This window comes from Balaenoptera ricei, chromosome 7 (assembly GCF_028023285.1).
Source record: "Balaenoptera ricei isolate mBalRic1 chromosome 7, mBalRic1.hap2, whole genome shotgun sequence".
Taxonomy (NCBI): domain Eukaryota; kingdom Metazoa; phylum Chordata; class Mammalia; order Artiodactyla; family Balaenopteridae; genus Balaenoptera; species Balaenoptera ricei.
This window is the reverse complement of record NC_082645.1, coordinates 13,909,678-13,930,995: the sequence shown is the minus strand read 5'-3', so window position 1 is coordinate 13,930,995 and position 21,318 is coordinate 13,909,678. Positions and strand designations below refer to the sequence as shown.

General features: G+C 52.4%; 1 protein-coding gene across 1 annotated transcript in view; it reads right to left on the bottom strand.

Annotated features, from left to right (window-relative positions):
• Positions 1–2,556: 2,556 nt before the first annotated feature.
• Positions 2,557–21,318, bottom strand: part of GYPC (glycophorin C (Gerbich blood group)) — a 43,408-nt gene continuing 24,646 nt past the window's right edge. The window contains exons 2-3 of the mRNA XM_059927678.1: positions 5,348–5,398; positions 2,557–3,244 (exon numbers count right to left, since the gene is read on the bottom strand). Of these exons, the coding sequence (XP_059783661.1) occupies positions 3,048–3,244; positions 5,348–5,398 (248 nt within the window). The 3' untranslated portion in view covers positions 2,557–3,047. The remainder of the gene's footprint in view (positions 3,245–5,347; positions 5,399–21,318) is intronic.

Genomic DNA, 21,318 nt, shown 5'->3' with positions numbered 1-21,318 from the left:
TGGGCTCTGTGTGTCCCTCTGTGCCCACGGGACAGTGATCTGTGTTCAAACTCCTTGCAGACGAGGCCATGTGCCCACGTATTCTCAAAAACCTAAAGTGACGTCACAACAGAAAGGAATGTTAGAAGTCATTTAGTGTTTCCTAAATGTGGGGAACTCTTGGCCCACAGCTGGCAACAGGTATTCTGGGTAGAAATGGGGTCTCTGGCCAAATACATTTGGGTAGCACTGCCTGACTCTCCCTGCCCTGCCGTAACACACACTGGGATACCGGAGATGCTGAGGAGACTTGGCATTAGTTTAACTTCCCTTAATAGGCCATTTTCCAAACTTATTTGCACATGGAACACCCTTTTGGTTTGGGCTGTTTATCGCCACTTTGCCAAGCTGGTGTTCTATAGCATTTTGGGACATGGATACAGCCAAACCTTTTATTTTATAGATGAGAAAGTGGAGGGCCAGAGAGCTTGGTCCCCTCACCCCCACCCCAGGGAAAGGCCTCAGCTTCTGACCACGTCTCTTCCATTTCTGCTTCTTTCCTTCCCTCTGCTTCTCTCCCTGTGACTTCCAGCTCCCTTAGTTGGCGGCCATCCCTGCGTGAGCTTGGATCCCATTAGTTCTCTAAGGAGAGTCATAGGAGACCTTTTTGCTGCCTCCTTGTATAGATGGCTCAGCCTCAAGAAACCTGAGCCCTGAGAAGTTCCTGGTCGCCTGGGCTGCAGCCTTTAATCTTGGAACTGCTGGTCTCCAGGTGAGGGATTGCTGAGCTGCTGGGAGTCTAGAAAGACTCTCATGCAAGAGGATGGTTAGTAAGTTCACTTTAACTCATGGCTACTCTTGAGGAAGCATTTAAAAGTGATGCACTGAGGAAATTTCATTGACTGACACATACCCACTATACATCCAGCACCAGTTACTGACATCTGAAGACAATTAGTGCTGAGCACACGACACATTTGTTCCTGCCATCAACCATGGGAGTTGGCCAGGGAGGTCAAAAGAGTTGCCCAAGATTCCAGGACCAGGACAGGGGGATCCAGGGCCCAAACCCAGGGAGCAGGGCCCTGCAGTCTGCACTCCAGCCTCTGGGAGCCATTATCACTAATGTTATCATGAGAAGGATGGGGTGATGCTGTGATTCATAAGAAATATATATTTGGTCATTCAGATGACCAAAATACATTTCTCATATATATTTATTTGGTCTTTGTCCACTGTTCCTGGCTCACAGCTTCCAAAACCCTTGGAATTTCCTAAGTGCTGAGAGTGATAAAGGTGTCTTTTGTTATTTGAATGAGGTGATTTTTGGAAGCCCCTAAGGTTGGGGGCTGGTTGTCAGGGGAACCAACCACCTGACTAGAGGTTTGTAACTTTCAGTCTCACTCCCTTGATTTCCAGGCGGGAGTAGGGCTGGAGGTTGATGGTCAATCATCATTGACCAGTGATTTAGTTAATTATGATTATGTAATGAAGCCTCCATAAAAACCCAAAAGGACAGCTTTTTGGCCCTTTTTCAGAGAGCTTCTTGTTGGGGGAGCCAGAATGCTTCTGTGCCACTGTGCTGGGGCCCTGTTCAGGACCTCATCCTACGCTATCACTTTACCTGGTTGTAGATTCTTAACCTTTAATAACCTTACATATATATATATTTTTAATTGAAGTATAGTTGATTTAAAATGTTGTGTTAATTTCTGTTGTACAGCAAAGTGACTCAGTTACACACATATATTCTTTTCCTCAGTTACACACACACATGCTTTTTTGTATGCTTTTACGTTATGATTTATTGCAGGATACTGAATATAGTTCCCTGTGCTATACAGTAGGACCTTGTTGTTTATCCATTGTATACATAATAGTTTGCAGTTTGGGGTTCAATAACTTTTGATAGTAAATCGGTAATCTGTGAGTAAACTGGTTTTCCTGAGTTCTGCAAGCCCTTCTAGCAAATCAATTGAAACCCCGGAGGGGGTCGTTGGAACCTCCAGTTTGTAGCTGGTGGGTCTGTCACTGACGTCTGTGGTGAGGGTGGTCCTGTAGGACTGAGCCCTCTACCTGTGCAATCTGATTCTGTCTCCGGGGAGACAGTGTCAGCATTGAGTTGAACTGCTTGTTGCTGTAGGGAAGCCTCCTCTGCACGTTAGAATTGGGCTTGGGAACCCTTTTCCGATGGGGTTCACTCGTATTTTTAACAGGTCCATTCTTTCTAATACCAGGCATTTGGGAACCAGTGCTTCAGCTAGTGCCCTGGGAGCTGGGGCAACCTATTTCTAAAGGGACACTGCACTCGTGCATTTGTTTCCTGAAGCTGTGCCCAGGTGGGGAAGACACATGCTGGTCACTGGGCCCTCCCTCTCTCCCTCCCTGGTGGGGCCCAGGAGCCATCTGTACACACTGTGTTCTCTGACAACCGCCCCGTGGAGCCCGAAGTGGCCGTCCCAGTATCAGCTGGCGGAGTCGATCAGAGAACACAAAATTGCACGGATAACAAATAAGCCCTGGACAGCCTTCATCTTTTCCTAAACAATCACAGTCATGTCATTCGACTCTGAATGCTCCATTACGTTTCAGATTTATTTCCAATCATTCAGAGCTGCATCCATGGGAGACAAAGGTGCCTTTGAGCTCCGGCACCTGCTGTTCCCCCCAAATGTCAAGGGCTGACATTTGATGTCTTTATCCGCAGTCGGCGTAATGATGACTCACCCCTTGCTCCCCAGCTCCTAGGCCCACAGCCCCATCCACACCCAGCGCGGACTTCCATGCCCCGCACGCCGGTGGCAACGTGCACGGCCCAGGAGGAGCCGACCTCCTCCCGCTCTTCCCTCTGGCAGAGCTTGCCTGGGTCCCCGGGAGAGGCCTCTCCAGCTGGGTTCCTCCTTCGCTCCCTCCCCCACTGGGCGGCACCCAGTGTCCCAGGCGAGGTGCGTGTCTTGGGGTGCGAGGGGGGCGCTCGCGGGCTTCCTGGTGCTGCAGGTGGGGGGGGGGTGGGGCTTTCTCTCCTGGACAGAGAGGCGCTGGGGGGAGGTGAGTCCTGGTAAAGTCCTTCAGATGAAGTACTCCTTTCTGCTGCTGTCACCGTTGTCCTGGAGGGACGGGTCGTCCTGCAGGGCCGCGTCGGCGCTCTCGGCAAACTCCGTGCCCTTGGCCTCGTTGGTGTGGTACGTGCCCTTGTGCCGGTACATGTAGTGCAGCATGAGGAGGAGGAGGCAGACCAGCACGAAGGCCACGGCCGCGATCACGCCTGCGGGAGCGGAAGCACAGGGCTCTGTGTCGGGGGGGAGAGGCCGGACCGCGATGGGGGAGGACGCAGGCAGGACCCACAACGTTGTGCTGGGACGGACACACTGCTGGACAGACACCAAGCCCAGACAGGCTGGCTCCTTCCTGCCTCACTCTTGCCCTGCCCAGGGCACTTGCCCCTCACCTGTGCCCATCTAAGCTACCCCTGACCTCCCCTCTCCCTCCGTTCAGCATCCTCAGACTGAGGCTGGAATCTTATCCCATAACTGACCCTGCTCCGAGGCGCTCCCATTCCACTGACGAAGGCAGACCTAAGTGCACCAGCCACAGAACGCAACTCGCGGGTGTGCCTAAAACTGGTAGGTTCACAGGACTTGGAACTTTCAGGGAATTTTTTTTTTTTTTAGAGATAAGTTTAATTCAAAGAATTAGGTATTTTATATGTAGTTATTAAAAGGGTGGAAAAATTATTTTATAAAGACACAATCATTTTTTAAAGCCTGGCAAATACAGAGAAACATAAATGGACGTTAACATGTCCTTAATCCTTCGGCTCAGAAATCACCGCAGTTAACAATTTCATATCTTTCCCTCCCAAGAAGCATTCATGTTTAATCGAAGTTCTACTTCAATCTTCAAATGAATGGCCCTCTCTAAACCTTTGTAACACTTCAGTATTTAGGACTTGCAATCATTTTCAAACTCTTCTTACTGGAGTCCCTCTGGCTGATTTACGATTCTCCAAACACTTTTTATTTGACCATTTTTCCATGTCTTTGCACATGTTCTCTCTGCTGAAAATATTTTCCCCTCCCCTTGTCTTCCTGGTAAACTTGGATGCTGCCTTCAGAATCCAGCCTCTACCACCTCCTCTAAGAAGACTCCTTTGCCCTACTCTCCTGGCCCTGCAGAGCAAATCACTCCATCCCTTAGCGTTTCTTCTATACTTTGTAAATCTGATAACTCTGAGTTTTAAAAGCAGGACAATCCCAGCTGAGGGGTTTCCTAGGCATGGGATTGAAGTGTTAGAACCGGGAAAGTGCCGGGAAGACTGGGCTGAGAAGGCTGCCCTCTGGGCACCAGGAGCGGGTGGGGGCGAGGGCTGCGCCTGGTGAAGTGTGATGTGTGCTCCTCAGCCCACGGCTCCCCTGTGCTCCTGGGAGGTGGGTCTACAGGAGGGGTTGGGAGGTGTGGCTAGAGGGCCGGTCAGAAGGAGCGGGTCACTCAGGCCTTTGGAGTGATGGGGTGAGAGGGCAGGACAAAAGAGTTTGGGTAGAACTAACGGGTGGCACTCTCACGTGGGGAGGTTCAAGTTCAGGTGTTTGCTTTGAAACCCCAGAACAAACCCTCTGCCTTGACTTAGAAGGTGGGTTTACTGGGGGAGGGGCCTTTGGAGAATATGTGGAGGCTATAACCTTTCCCAAGTCCCAGCTTTGTGGGACAATTTCCTCAACTCCCCGCTGCCTTTAGGGGACACTTCTGTCTGCATGATGTTAATGGTATTGTCTAAGAAAAAGAAGGTCCAGCCGTTCAGTGAGTAGGAGAACATCAGGGTGATTGCTTGCTTTTATTTGTTTATGTTGAAACGTGAAGTTCCCTGAGCTAGCAATGAGCTAAGGAGAAGTGTAAAGCTCAGAAGGACACCGCAAGCTATAGCTCACGGACTTAGTCTGTCCTGAAACACAGTTTGGGGTCACAGCTGTGACCAGTGGGGGCCAGTGTGGGGTTCAGAGCAAGGCTAGGGCAGGGTTAGGATGGAGAGACAGGGGCGTGAGACCTAGGACAAGGAGCAGTGTGGCTTGAGGGAGCCGGGAGAGAAGTCAGGGAACCCTGGTCAGCCCTCCAACCGCACCCCTCCCTCACCAGAGCGGATCTCCCTCCAGCCCCCCTTCCCTGTGGATCTAGGGTCCTGACAGGCCCTGATGCAGGTGCCTTGGCACCTCACCCACCAGGATGCTGTGTTGGACATTTTCTTACAGAGCCAGAGTCCCCTGGTCCACCTTCAAACCACCCTTGAGGGAAGGAAAGCAGGGCCATGGCAGGTCCTCCCCTGAGTGTTTCCTCTAGCCCTCCTGGCTGTTTGAGGGGCCCCCGGACAGCGTACCTGCAATGACGGCGATGTCTATCTCACTCGAGGCCATCCTGGGGTCGGGCTCTGTGGACAGAACAGAAGAGCCTGAGGTGAGAGAGGACGGCTGCCCATGCCATGCACTGGCCCAGGGTGCATGGGAAACTGCGTGGCACGCAGACAGGCCTCCGGCCGGGGGCGCACAGAGCCGGGCCCAGGCTCTCCATGTCCGCTGACCGTTGCTGGAGAGCATCGTGTCACTCCCAGGGCTATCAGACACCGTTATGGCATCTCCAGGACTGCGCCAGCCATATGTGAGGGACCTCTGCTGCATCCCTGCAGCATCCCTGACCCAGAGCCCTGCCTGCACCTGCAGATGCTCACCAGACACCTGCGGGGGTGTGAGGGCAGGCACGACTGTGTTTAGTGCAGTGTCACCTGCCTCTTCAGCCCTCAGCTTTTCTCATGATGATGGTAAAAACAGACCACCTGTGGGGTGTCTACACATGTCAGGTGTTGGTTTAGTTGCCATCCATCTAGTATACCAGGTACATGGTATTATTAACCCATTTCACAGGTGGGACACTGAGGCTCAGAGAGTGATGTGCCCACCGTCACACAGCTGGTCTGGTGGGCGAGCTTGAGGCCGGGACTTAAGGCTGTGCTCTCTGGGGGGCACTTTCTCTCTTCTCACTTGAAGATGCCCCTCCCAGGAGGGCTCCTATCCAGAGATCCCTCCCTAAGACCCTCTGCAGGCCTCTGCATCCTTCTTCTGAGGGAAGGGCCACTCGGTGGTGCTATCCAAGTTATTAAGTGCGTTTTTCAGAAGCTCAGTGGCCTAGCCAGAAGGCTACGATGTCCAGGAGAGCAGGGACCTCTCCTCTGGCATATGTGTGAGAGGAAGGATTTATTAGAGCACGGAAATATCAGTGTTCACATGGAAATCCCATGTTCCCGTTACAAGGGCTCCACGTATTAAAGCAGAGAAGGCTGCTTCATAATAGTCATTTCCGCTCAGATAATCACTTTAATTATAGCGTGATGAGGTCATTCTCCCCAGCGCAGCTGCCAGATGCCTCTTTCTGATAAGAAGCTGGCTGGTGGTGGAGGGAAGTGGGGGGTCCAGGCTTGAGGCCCGGAGGAGGAGAGCCAGGCTGGGAGCTCTGAGGCCAGCACAGAGCCTAGAGTTGGAGGAGAGGAGAAAACAAGGCCTCAAGTCAGCAAAGAGACAGAGCAGGTATCAGGGCAGGGGGAGGGAAGTACAGACAGGAGAAGGTCAAATGGATGCTGGACTTTGCAATCCAGGGTGGTCAAGTGCAGCCTGGGACTTAGTATCTAGCACATAGTAGGTACTCTAAACATTTACTGAATGCATGATCGAGGGGATAAATGCACACAATAAATGAATGCATGCAGAGGCCAGAGTTCTAGAACTTACTCCATCACTGAGCACCTCCCATTTCAGCAAGAAAGAATAGCCCCTTCCTTAAGTTGGCATGGATGGTTGTAGAAGCTCAAATACCCAGGATTGCTGTTAGGAATTTTCCAGGTGAAAGCAAGCCTTCCTTAAGTCAGTTTGTCCAAGGCAGCCAGGATTAGAAAGGACTGCTATTTCTTCTTTTAAAAACAATTAGCAATTGCTTACCATGTGCCAGGTACTGTTCTTAGCACTTAATGTGTTTTAACTCAAATAGTCCCTGTGACAATGCCATTCAGTGGCAGTTATTATTGTCCCCTTTCTACAGATTTGGAAGCTGAGTTCCAGAAAAGTGTAATTGATTTCTCTGGGTCAGAATCTCTCCTGCTTGAGCCTGAGCAGCCTCAAGATGACATGCCTAACCCTGCAGGGCCCTGCTCAGTGGTGAGCCTGGGTAAGCTGGGTGAGGACCAGAGGTATTCGGCTTGGATCACTTGGAGTGAATTTCTTGGCTTGGGCGTAAGGACCAGAGCTGAATTTGTTCAAGTTGCACCATGTGACTGGACTCCAGGGTAGTGACACTTCAGCCTGGCCAGACCGGCCACCTAGGTCAGAACTGGCACAGAGGAGGAAGCTTGGGCATGTCTGGGAAGGTGGGGATGGTATAAGACAGTGGTTGTCAAAGTGTGGTCTCTGGAACAGCGGCATTTCCTGGGAGCCTGTTAGAAATGCACATTCCTGGGCTCCAACCCAGACCTACTGTACCAGAAACGCTGGGGCTGGGGCCCAGTAATCTGTGGTAACAGGCCTGAAGGTGATTCTGATGCACGCTCAGGGTTGAGAACTGCTGGTGTAAGAGAAGGCTTCCCAGAGAGGGTTTATCAGGATGGGCCCTTGAAGGATGAATAGGAGTTTGTGGTACAAACAAGAGTATAAGCATTTCAGGCAGAGAGCTTAGCCCCTACAACAGCCCCTCACCTCTCTCTAGTTCTCAGTTTTCTCCCCAAATGACTGCTTGCCATCCATGGTACCTAGGGTCCTGAAACCTGGGCTTTGATCTCTTGCTTCTGGAGATGCTGCAGTGAGAGTCCTCACTGGCTACACCACCTCATGCTGTTTCAGCCAGCAGCAATGGTATGGGATATTTGCAGAAGGCTAGTTGGAGTGAGCTTGGATCCCTCCCAGGAAGTTGATGGGTTGCTGTGCAACTGGATTACGAGCCTGGAATGAGAGTCCAGCCCTTGCTGAGTTTCAAGGGTAAGTAGGAGTTTGGGATTAGAATCACTCTGAGCTCAGGAACTGGGGTGGGGGCCGATGAGTAGCTTGAGGGGGGTGGATTTTATGGCAAAGAAAGGTGTTATTTATGGCCAAGTGTGCATCTGAGATCAGAACAGACAACGGTCTACTCCTGAGACTGGACAAGCATGAGTGGCCTCCACCCTTTCTGTAGAGACCCAAAGCGCCCTGCGCGTTTCCTTCCTAGCTCTCCTCAAGGTTGCAACGTCCCCGCCAGAGAGAAAGCTCTTCGAGTCCCAGAACCACATCTGTCTTACTCATAGTCCTGCGTGCCTGGCACAGAGTAACCGTTGTTGAGAGTTATTTGAAAGCCTAGTCCTATCTGGGGAACAGAGGATGAAACTGCGCCCTGCACTGTCCCCATCACTCTGATGGCCCTTGGGTTCAAATCCTGGCTTGACTGACTCAATGGCAGCGTATTCAGTGAAATGCTTAATACCGACTGGCTTTAGTTTCTGTGTGTGTAAACAGGGATAACAAACCCACTTTGTGGTAAGTGTTAGAAATGATACACACACACGTGACAAATATTGTATATGTGTTATATAGACAGTTACTATGTGGTACGTAGCTCAGAATAGGTGTTTTTCAGTTGTAGCCACTGTTTTGATTGTGAGTCTTATTATTACTCTGGTCTGCATGGAATTCAATGCCATTCACCTAAGGGACCAGTTCCCAGATGCTGTGGGTCCAGGCAGACGCTGGATGCTGGTCGTGAATTCCCAGCATCGTCCGGCTGACAGTCAGACAGCACCGGATGCTCAGTGTCTCTCTTTCCCGTATCACTGCAGGGACCAGGAGAGCTTCCAAGAAACAAAACATGAGTCTCTGACCTCAGGGGGCTTACAGTTTCCCTGGGTGGTGTGATTGTGATGGATGAATTATTTAGGGCAGTGTTTGTCACACAGGAAGCCCCAAGTCACTGGTGGGTCACAACCAGCTAGAGAGAGAAAGAGGCAAAGAAAGAGAAAGGGAGGGAGAAATGAAGAAAGAAACCAAAACAGGAAAAGAGAGAAGAGACAGAGAAAATAGCTTAGAAACCACCAGATCCATCATCGGCAGTCGGGATACTGTTTGGGGAGCTCTGATTTCTTTTGTGCACACACACCACAAGCATATGCATCTGAGTCACAGTGTAAAGGGGGTTTCTTACTGAGGGCGGCATTTACCACGATTTTCGGAGACCGTGATTTAGACAACAGCACGACAAGAGGGAATACACGAAACCCTTCGTGTCCTACAGTGTCGGGTTCAAGGGTAGCCCGTCTAAGAGATCAAGCAAGGAGCAGGCAGATGGAGAACAAAGCACAGCCTCATACCAGTGAAGGCTGATGTGGGTGATGGCGGCGGAATGGCCAAACAGCCTGACACCTCTGGGCTTCTGAACACCCCCGTGTGGCCACTCAGCTGCAGGCCTTGCCACAAGGCCAGGGCCAAGGGCAGGGACAACAGATGTTTCCCGTAGCTGTGGATCCAGAGAGGGAGAGGAAGGGAAGGGTTGTTCCTGCCCCCAGCTCACAGGCAGGGAAGTCACCACCTCCCATGGAGGCATGGTGGGGAGTGAGGGCAGGGATCAGGGAGGGAGACCGATGCTTTCCTAGAGGCCTTGGGAAATTTCGAGGGTGGGAAGAATGTTCCAGGACTAGGGAAGTTCTGACACAAGTCCTGGGGGCTCAGCCTCAGGGGGAGAAGGAGGGGGAGGGGGACTTACTAGGCAGCAGGCTCTGGGTGAAGTTGCCACTTATGTTCCTCATAGCAAGCGAGCAAAAGGGAAGTGTTTGTCCCCAGAGAGCTTGAGCAAGGGGTCGACATCTCACAGCCAAAAGAGGCAGAGTCTGTGTTGTAACCTGGGATCCCCGGCTCTAAAATGTGTGCTCTCTCCAGAGCGCAAGCTGCCATGGTTGGGAACGGCTTCTCTCCTGTGCCATCTGCAATGTGGCTGCAGCCAGAGCCCTGCTGATTCTCTAGGTCTGCAGGGTGGTCAGCCGCGTGTTTCCTGGTCAAAGGTAGCACCCCTGGGAGGTAGCAGGGTGCAGAGGTGCTGTCCCTTCATGCAGGCGACATTCTCCGCTCCAGCTGGCAGCTTGGGCACAGCTAACAGGGTGCAGCACTTTAGCAGCAGCTGGATCCTCAGGGCTCCAGGGGTGCTTTTCAGACGTCAACAGAGAGCAGTGCTCAGGCACTGGCTCCAGGGACACAAGTCGACCCTCCTGTTGCCACCAAGAGCCTTGCTTCTCTTGTGTTTTCTGATGAAGCTGTGCTGGGAAGTGCTTTTTCCTGCAAGGGTTTGTCTTCAGCACCTCCTGACCCACCTCTAATGGTTTTTCCTATTGCCTCAGGGGTCCTGCAGGAAGCACCCCATTCCTGTTTCCCATCGCCCACCTGGTCCAGCCAAGAGGAAGAATTCAGGCACGGGGCAGAAGACTCTGGGAAGAGTAAGATTATTTGAGCCTTAGTAGCACGAAGGGAAACGCTTGTTGACCAAAAGGTTTGTCATCAAGTCCTTGAAGAATTCATGCCATGACAACGGTGTCAATGCCAGCAATTGGCAGACGTGGCAACCACATCTGCTGCTTGATGGTTTGCTCTGTGCTACTTACACTGGGAGCCTTCTTTTTCAGGGGGCTTGGGGGGTGGTGGCTTTGCGTGAGGCTGGCTTGGGTTCAGGGGAAGGACAGGAACGTTTGTGACCCTAGATAGTTCTCCTTGGCTCACACTGGAGTTTCTCCTTCCTTTTCTAGATTCTGGCCTCAAAGGCCTGATGCAAGTGAAGTAGAAATCAGCTGACCATTGACGTTTACTAACTGGCTTTTCTTTGTGGTAAGAAAAAGGTCAACGACATTTAGTTTTCTTTGATGGTCTGTTGTTATCTCGCACTGAAAGGGTGTAGCATTCAAGCTACAACAGGGGAAGAATTGGTCTCAGAATATAAGAGCCCCAAGGAAAGAAACGGATAGCTCACTATCCACTGTCCATCTCTCTTGCAAGCCAGCCGAGGTTGGCTGAGCAGTTAGCATTTGCCCAGCCACAGGCTTCACCGGATGCAAAGAGGATGAGGTCTGTCCCCAGAAGGTTTAGGACTTGACTGAGGAGACACGACACATTTACATGAAAAGTTAGACTCTGTGTGTTTAAGTGTCAAAATGAGCAGTAAAGATGTGCCTGGGAAATAGAGTCACAGATGGAGAAACCAAACTTATGGTTACCAAGGGGGAACGGGGGAGGGATAAATGGGAGATTGGGATTGACATATACACACCACTATATGTAAGATAGATAACTAATAAGGACCTACTGTGTAGCACAGGGAACTCTACTCAATACTCTGTAATGGTGTATATGGGAAAAGAATCTAAAAAAAGAGTGGATACATGTATATGCACAACAAATTCACTTTGCCGTACACATGAAACTAACGCAACACTGTAAATCAACTATACTCCAATAAAAATTAACTAAAAATAAACTTTCTTTAGCACCTACTACATCCCAGCAACGTGGTGGATAGTTAAGGCAAGGCCCCTGCCTTCAAGGAGCAGACTATATAGCAGAGACAAGGACGTCTGTGGGTAACTTTGGAAAGGGTAGGTTTCTGGGTTCTCACGAAGGCTTCCTGGAGGAGGTGGTCCCCAAGGCTGGCCTGCTGAGGTGCTGAGTGGGTGATGCCAGCAGCAGTGGTGAGAGAAGGACGTGGAGGGAAAGCTCACGGTGGGGAGGTGAAGCAGGAGGACCTCCACGTGGGCCTGCCTCCTGGGATCCTGGTTGTCGGGTGTCGGGGTCTGGGGTCCCGGCAGCTGCAGGTTGTATGCTGGGGAGGCGGGTTACCTGCCTGCAGCCTCCAGCAGGTCACCCTTCCTACCTGTGCAGAGAGCCTGTGTCCCCTTCCCCGGGCTTGCAGACCAAATTCTCCGGACAAAGTACCTGGTCAGGCGAGGCCAATGTGGATTTGACCTGCCTTTTGTCAGAATGTGCCTGCCATTCTCAAGGTCAAAACTATTGCCCTCATGGTCCCTGTGTGTCACCTTATAAACAATCTCCCCAACCCCAGGGCTGCCAGAGTGCTGTGCAATGTGATTACACTGCTCTGAAACCCCATCCAATGATCCAGCCACGCTTTCCTCCTCCTGGCTGTGATCCTGCCTTCCCTGTTGCCCTGGTGCCTGATGCTGCTATATAAAAAAGCACAGATGTCTGGCGGGTACCGAAGCCTTGCAGGCTGCAACATGCCAGCCACGTCAAAACACTGGTGGGTGAAGCACTGGGGCCTGTGAGGGGGCAAGGAGAGGTAGACTCCCTGGTCTGGAGAACAGAGCCATTCCCGGCATCAGTAAACTGGGGAAGATGCAGCCTGGGGGCAGAGGCAGGAGAGGGGGTCTTCCTGCCTCTGGATCCTTGCTCAGGGAATTTTCATACTCAGGCAGTGTCGTTTGGGGGATGTGCTCAGGGGAGGGGAACTGAAAGTGAGGATGCTGTAACTCACAGCCCAGAGTGTCCAGGCTTTCCTCCACCTATATTTCCCTGCTATTATCCCTGAGATTTTTGCTTTTTTTAAATTGAGCCTTATTCCAATACAATGACCAGTCTGCCTCAGTTGAGCTACAGGGTCTAAGTAAAAGGAAATTTTACTGCTTTGTCTCTGTTCCTGGGGCCAGAGTATAAAAAATGGAGCCCCTGTCTCCCCAGCCCAGGATGGTGGCAGCAGTGGGAGTCAGCAAGAAGCCCTAAAGTGGGGGGGGAGGGCACATCTGGGGAGACAAGGGTCTGCTGAGCAAGATGAATTCGCCACTGTCCACATACGGACGCTCCTCTGAGAGAGGGGACCTTGTCAGCTTGGGCTGTGTGGGGTTTGGGGTTTGTTCAGGAGGCAGCAAATATCCTCCGGGCACAGAGTGAGGAAAAGGAACCACCGTTCCCACCCCACACCCTGCGCCCACTGCCTCCTGAGGATCTGAGGGTTTCTAAGAAAATGGAATTCAAAAGAGGCAGGAAGAAGGGGAGGAGAAGATCCCAGTCCGGCTGCTGTGCCTGGTGCTGGGGAGGATGCTGGAGCTTGGTCTCCGTCCGCTGCTCAGGCTGGGGTCGGGGTGCTGGAGAGGTGTCTGGTTCAGCAGGCGTCAACAGGGGCTCAGACTTGAGACAATGCCGAGACCGCCGAAAGGAGCTCAGCAGGTTTGCTCTTCCCGGGAGGAGGAGAAAGCCTGCCCTGGAGACAGCTGGTGTGGCTTTGCTCACTGGGAGAGGAGACCCAACTATTTAACTTCTGATTTGCACCTGTCTGTCTCCTTATCAAGCCCACTGATCTTCACGGTGAAAGGAGCACAAGTTTAAGAGGAAACGGAAGCTGAGGAGGAGAGGAGGCGGATGTCACCCGAGAGTGAGATAGCGTCCCTGCTCTGACCAAGGTCAGGGTCCAGGCTCCGGAGGCCCTCACACCCCTCCAGGAGAGGGGCGCACTGGATCCCTCCTCTCCGTGTGTGCACAGGACCGCGCTCAGCCTCTGGGGTTTGTGCGGTGTCCGGGTCGGTGTGTGGAGCTGGTGTCAAGGCCTCTTATGCTGTGGCCGTTCCCAGCTGACGGCCCTCTCCTTCGTCTTACTCTGTCCGGCTAGGTCGAGCGGCACCTCGGAGGTGGGATTTGTCCTCATGGGCAGTTCTACAGCTCTGTTCCCGATCCCTACCCAGATCCAGCCCATTTCCTCAGCCTCAGGCTCCCCAGGCTCGGCTGGGCCCAGAGGTCCCCAGACACAGTCCATTCCCAAGGCCCCATCTTTCTCCATCCTCCCGAGAGGGGCTCTGCCTACTCAGAGCTCACTCCTCGACTCCCCTCTGGACTCTTACACGTGCTTCAGCAGCTCACACAGGGGTGACTCTCTGACCTCTGACCTCTGATCCCTAGAGGAAAAGAATGCCTGATTCCCAGGGCGGACACACGTGGCAAGCCTGGCACGGAATGAGGGTTCGGTATGGCGGGTCCTCCAGGGAAACAACATCCTTCACGCCTCTGTTTCTCTTTCAGGGCTAAAGGGACACTGGGAGCCTGGCAGCATCTGGGAGGAATTTGCTGAATTATGGATAAAGAGGGAACAGATAAATTACTCACCATCCACTGAGTACAAGACGCAAGGCCCTAAGGAGGGAAGGAATTAAACACCCTTAGGAGTCTTACTAGTCTTCTCAAATGGCACGTTACCCATCCTTCCCATCTCGAGGTAGGATGACACCTATGGCATAGGGCAGACTTTCACAGGCAAGTTACCCCACGTCTTGAAGCCTCCTTTCCTGTCTCTGTTACACAGAGATAGTAAAACCCCAGCCTAACAGGACTGACAGCTGAGGCCCTGGTTCTCAAACTTGACTGTGCATCAGAAGTGCCTGGGGGACGGGATCTGTTACATCCCAGCTCCCTGGGTCACTGCCCCCGCCGCCCAGATTCCGAGTCAGCAGGTCTGGGTTGCACCCGAGATTCTGCATTTCTCACATGTTCCCACGCAATGCTGCTGGTCCAGGAGCCTCCCTCTGAGAATCGCTGAGCTCACGACCGTTAAGTGCTGCTTACAGGGCACGAGGCTCTTTTCAAACACTGTTACACACCCGCCTTTGCAAGGGTGTGATGTGAGGCTTCAGCAACTAGAACTGGGGGGGCCTGGTACCCCCTCAGCAACACAGACAAGCAGCCACCGTCACAGCTGATCTGGCCACGGCCTGAGCTCAGCACCCTTTCTTTCAGGACCAGGTGATGCAGCTGGAGACCTGGCACAGTAACACACTCTGAGAATTTGTCACCTCTGCCGGCTCCCCTGCCTGGCTGGGCGAGGGAATAGGGACCCTGTGGCAGGGTCTGGTAGCTGCCCGCGCCCTCTCATCAATGACCCGTCAGGAGACTGCAGCCTTGTTCTCTGGAGATTCTGAAAGGGCCCTCAGCTGCCCTGGATGCCCATGTGTGCCCTGACCGCGCTGAGACCCAGGGAAGGAAAAAGAGCCACTGCTGACTCAGCGAAGTACACCTGGGCTCCCACGATGTGGCAGGAAAGCGCTTCCCCAAAGGAAGGTGTCTGGGGCACCAAAATGGCAGAGGAAGGAAGTGGATTCTTGGAGATATGGGGCTGGCCAAAAAAGTTTGTTCGGGTTTTCCCATAACATGGTACGGAAAAACCCAAACGATCTTTTTGGCCACCCCAATATTTTGAGGCGCCAGAAAAGGCACTGTGTATCTCAATCTGCATTGCTTGGCTTCCCAGATCCCAGCTCCACCAGAACCGGTGGAAGCTCAGCAGGCTCTGGACATGCGTTTTCCAGCCCCAGCTCCATCTAGGTGTGGGAAGACCAAGAGTATCCAGAAAGCTCCCCTGCCTACCGGTGAGCTGAGCGTGGCGGCCAGGCACAGAGTGGATGGGGGCAGCGCGAGGGGCGGTCCTGCAGGGCGACCGAACCCCCTGCCCCACACCTAGACCACCTTGGGAAGTGGCAACCCCAGTCTCCTCGTGTGTCCGATGTGATGGCACACCTCTGTAGGCTCCTTGTGAGCTAGTACGTGGTGAGCACCTAGGACAGCGCCTGGCGTAGACTGGCCACTTGACTGTCACTTCTTATCCTTGACCGCAGTGTTGGCACAGCTTCCGTCAAAGTGGGATTCTCACAAATGAGCAACTTTCATTCTCTCATATGCTCTATGGCCAGTGTATCACCCTGAGCGTCAAACACTCCATTTCTAGTCATTGATCTAGAGAAATCATCCGAAACAGGAACAAAGATTCATGCTTGGCAAAGTGTATTGCCATTGGGTTTAAACTGGAAAATAAAAGAGGACAATCTAAACGCTCCATGTCGAGAAACTCGTTCTGTCAATTACGATACACCCACAGGATAGAATGTTCTGCAGTTACTGAAGGCATGGGTGGGAATTCTGAGCGACAGGAGGAAATGCTTACAGTATGATTTAATGGAAAGGAACAGGACTCTAAATATAAACTATGTTAAATATGAAAAAAAAGTCTTAGTAAAAGGAATGAAAGGAAATATACTTTCCTGAGATGGTGGCTTTTGGGTGGTTATGGGTGGGGGCTAGGTTACGGGGGTATTGTTTTCTTCTGATATATAGTTTTCACACACATCCACACCCACATATACATTCATGCACACACATGGCTTCCCGTGACCCACAGCCCTGCCAGTGACCCCCCCTGGGCTGACGCAGGGGCTCCTCTAAGGCACGGTCCCCAGCCTTCACTGGCAGGACCGTGAGCATCTCAGGTTGGTGACAGTTATGTCCCAGCCAGGGCCAAGGATGTGGCTGGTGGGTAGGATCCAGGTATGATGGAGAAGACAGTTCTGCAAGGAGAAGCTGTGCCTCCCAGTGAGATTCGGAAGCCCAGGAAATGGGCCAGCAATGCCCTTCCCAGTCCTGATTTCAGGCTGGGGGACCAGCGTGGGGACCAAGAACTTGACCTCTCCAGCTTAGGGAAGAGCAGAGGCCAGGGTTATAAAGCCTCTCCCTGGGGGCACCTTGGACATCTGGCTGCTGTGACGCTTTGTCTGAAGAGAATGTCACCTCCTCCACACCCCGTGAAAGCAGGGCCAGACCCCTGCTAGATCTGTGTTTGTGCTTTTGTTTGTTCTCCCATTCACACCCCAAGGCTCCGCCGCTCCCCTGGCCTCCACTTCTCCAGGGACTATATTGCCTGGGGCTCTCTTCCCACTGGAAACCCTCCTTTCTGGATATAGATAATGATGTAATTGCCACCATTTGGGGGCTTGCTTTATAAGTGCATGTATTGGTGCAATTTCTTACAAGAGCCTCCGAGGTGCATGCTATAATGCCTATCACTTTACAGTGGAGGAAACTGGAACTTGCCCGAGGTCACACAGTGGTGACAGGAGGGACTGCGATGGGGTCTGTCTGATTCCAAAACTCATTCTAGAATCATCCCTTCAGAGAAGGTTCACTGAGGGTCCGTCATGTTCCCTGTTTTATTTTTATCTTTTATTTTTTTTAAAGTATAATTTTTTTATTATATTAATGTTCCCTGTTTTAGATCCTGAGGGTCTAACAGTGAACAATGCAAAGACCCACCCTCAGGGGGCTTCCATTCTAGGGGCGGAAGCAGATAATAGGGAGTTAAAAATATGGATCCATGCTATAAGGCCAGGGGGCGATAAATCCTGAAGAAATAAAGAAGGGAGAAGGGGAGAGAGAGTGAACAGAAGTGTGATCAGGGAGGTCACCCAGAGGGGGCGGCTTTGGGGCTGTGCTAGACTGAATGCTTGTGTCCCCCCCAGATTCACATGTTGAGACCTAACCCTCAATGTGACGGAATTAGGAGGCTGCTGGGGGTGACTGTGTCATGAGGGTGGAGTCCTCATGAATGGGATTAGTGAGTGTCCTTGTAAAAGAGACCCCAGACAGCTCCCTCAGCTCTTCTGCCACGTGAGGACCCAGAGAGAAGACGGCCGGCTATGAACCAGGAGGTGGGCCCCCCACCAGACACCACATCTGCTGGTGCTTTGATCTTGGACTTCCCAGCCTCCAGAACTGTGAGAAATACACATCTGTTGTTTTAGCCCCCAGTCTATGGTATTCATTACATCAGCCAGAAAGGACTAATACGGGCTGAAATAAGGGAGCCCTGCAGACATCGGAATGAGTGTCCCAAGCAGACACCAGCCAGGCGATGTGTTCCTGGGTGACCCAGGGACCGTGTGGCTGCTGCAGAGTGAGTGAGAAGGGACAGAGTGTAGAAGGGGCGGTGATGGCACGACAGGCTGGACCCTACGGGCCTCTGCGAGGGATGGGAGGCCAGGGCGGGGGATCCGGCGGGAGCCGTATGAACTGTGTGTGCTTGAGGCCCGTCACTCTGGCTGCTGTGCTGAGGACAGACCCTGGGTAAGGATGGGAGAGGCTACAGCCATGGTCCAGGCAAGTGCTTGGACCAGAACCATGGTGGTACAGGTGATGAGGGACAGGGAGATTTTGGATATATTGGGACTGTGGGGCAACTTGGGCTTGCTGACGGATTAGATGTGGAGTGTGCAAATAAAGAAAAAAAAAAAAAATAGAAGAGTCAAAGTTTGGGCCTGAGCAGGAAGGATGGAGTTGTGGTTCACTAGGAGGGGGACCTGGGGGCAAGGTCTTGTGGGGGGCGACATCAGTGCTGGCTGAGGATGTGTTATGCTCAGGGAGCCCGTTAGATGTGAAATGCACAAAGGTTAGTTTCAAAGACTAGTTAATAAAACTATTTTCTTTTTTTTTGCACAGAAGCTGGTAATCTAGGACCTACGTGTGAACAACTTTATATATGAATATTTTTTGTGCTTGGTTTACTTGGGTTGGTATGATACATTATAGTTAAGTTCCTTGAACACTGTGGATCCCCCTAATGTGTATGAATGACTGAGACTTTGTAAATCAAGGGACGTTTCCTCCCTTGCTTGGGGAGAGCTCGGGGAGAGGTGAGGGCTGAGGGAGGGGCTGGGGGGAGGCGGTCTCCAGCATCTTGATGGTACTCACAGACCCCCGCGAGTGTGAATGAAGGAGAGGACCCAGAGCTGAGCCCTGGCGCTTGGACACGTGGAGCCCAGGACGAAGCAGGCAGTGAGCCAGGAGGAGCCCAGGGGGAGCGGTACCTGGGAAACAGGGCCACCCACCCCTGCAGCGGCTGGGCGGCCCCCATCACAGCTCTCCTCCTGCTCTGTCTACAGCTGCCCCGTGCTCCCCGGGGCCTGTGTGTGTACCAGACTCCACCTCCTCACACACTATAAACATCACCGCTGAGATCTCCCCCCTCTCTCCTGCGCCATCAAATCGGCCCCCCCCCAGCAGATCCCCCCTGACAGCACGCTGTTCTCCAAACTTAAGAAAAGACAAACCTCCCTTCTTCACACCCTGTCTCTCTCCCATTCCTGGCCCCTTTCTCTGCCCTCCTGTACAGCAAAGCTCCTCAAAAGGATTTCTACACCTTCTTTCCATGTTTCAGGTACTTATTTTTTCAGTGAAATAAGCTGCCTTGATAATGTTGGTGCTTGGAGGGGTGAGCGGGGGAAGCAATTGGACAGAGAATTCAGGTTTGGGATCACACCAACAGGTGGGACCAGTCAGTGTGAGGATGTGTGAGTATGTGTGTGTGTGTGTGTGCGTGTGTGTGTGTGTGTGTGAGAGAGAGAGAGTGGGGTGTGCTCCCAGCCATGGTCAGCTGTTTGAATTCAGGTACACAGGAGGGGGAAGAGCTGTATTTATTGATCCAAGCCTGGGCCAGTAGGAGAAAAGGTTAAGAGAGTTCATTGGGCATTCAACAGAAACCATCTGGGGATACAGCAGTAAACAAAATAGCTGAAGGTTCTTGTCTCTCTGGAGTTTACATTCAGGGAAAAGGATACAGACAAGAAAAAGGAGAAATAAACTAGCTATGGAGTATGCTAGATAGTGCAAAGACAGAAAACAAAGCAGAAGAGAGGAGGGGGCTGTGAGTGGAGTCGCAAATTTAAATACTGTGGCCAGGGAAGGTGGCATTTGACTTAGCCCTGAAGGGGGTGAGGGAGGGAATATCTGGAGAAGAGTGTCTCCCACAGCGAGAACAGCAGGTGTAAAGGCCCTGGGGTGGGAGCAGCCCCAGTGTATTTAAGGACCAGCCAGCAGGCCAGTGTGGCCGGAGTGAAGTGAGCCCGGGGTGAGCTGTAGAAGATGTAGTCAGAGACTTAAAAGTGGCTGGATGATGGACCTAGAGATCACTGGACGAGCGTCAGCCCTTATTCTAAAATAGACGGGGGCCATGGAAGGATTTTGAGCAGAAGAGTGACATGAAGTGACCGTCATGCTGTCAGGTGCTCTGGCCGCTGTGCAGGGGAAGGGGACCAGCTGGGGGCCATGGTACCATCCAGAGGAGAGAGGATGGTGGCTCGGACTTCCGTGGGAGAGGCAAGAGGTGGTGGGTTTGGAAGGTCTTTCCTAGGGACTCTGATGATGGGCTGTGGAGTCTAAGATGCTCAGGGGAAGAAGTGAGGCGATGGAGGGTGGTGGACGGCAGGAAGTGGTCAGGTACTGGATTCGCGGTGCCCACGCGGCTGAGGAATTGCCAGAGTGGAGATGTGAAGTCAGCAGGGGCCCGAGCTAGAAATGCCAGGAGCTGTCGGGGAGCAGGATGGTTGAAATGAAGACTTTGGAAGTCTCCGGGCATGTCTCGTTCTGGTCACGACTGCAGGAGCAGAAACTGGTGCCAAAAGCGGGGAATTGAGGTAAGTAGTGTGTGTGCTGGGGGGGTTGGGATGCTGGAGGTGGTATCTGAGAGAGATGGCGGATGATTGCCTGGAGGTGGAGAGCATGATATGTGCATCAGGGAGAAAGGAATAACAGTTGTCTCCAAGTGGCCCATCTCCACGCTGCGCCTGGTGGTAAAGAGCGGGAGGGAAATGGTCACCACCTAAGGGGGTCAGCAGTGTCCTGAGGAGCCAGGCGTCTGCTGCAGGAGAGGGAAGCTGTGCTCAGTGGGGCTGGGGTGGGAGGCCGGGTGGTGCAGCCTGTGGTCCCCGTGGGCTGAGATGTCAGGGAGATGGCAGGTCTGGGGATGGGGGTGACCGAAAGGCCTGGGGGGTCCAGGCGTCCTTGGCATCTGTGTGCCCTTCTCCCTTCCCTGTAGCTTTTCTCTTCCACATCATTCAGTCCCCAGGACGGACCCTCTGGGGATTCAAGGGCTAATATCACTGGCGTCAAGTCCATGGGGCCTGAGAATCTGAGTTGTCTGTCCCTTCCCATTGCCTCGGTGTTGGGGACCAGCCAGCCACATCGAGTCCACGTCCCACTGCCCAACATTTCAGAATCTCTGAACTCTCCCAGCCCTCATTTCAGGTAAAAATCCTCTGAATTTGTCTTTTATTGTTGTTTCTTGTGTGTGGTGAGCCAGCTGGCCAGAAGGAAGCTCCTGAGAGGTGGAGATGCTGCACCGTGCTATAGATGTTCCTGCTCAGTCATGGAGTTCAGGTCACGTCACCTCCTCTGAGAAGCCTTTCCGGATTTCTGCATGGGGCTTGTGTGCTCCTTCCTCTATTCCTGCAGGGGCAGCAATCTTTCTCGTATATGTTTTAGGCTTTGCAGCCCACATATGGTCTCTGTTCCATGTCCTTCTTTGTTTCATCGGTTCGTTTGTTTATCTGGTTTTTTTCACAACCCTTTAAAAATGTACAAACCCTTCTTAGCTAGTTGACTGTACTGAAATAGGCCACAGGCTGGGTTTAGCCCCCAGGCTGTAGTTTGCTGAACAACTCGTTCAAATCATCATTAAAGTGCTTTGCGGTCGTCTGTCTCTGCA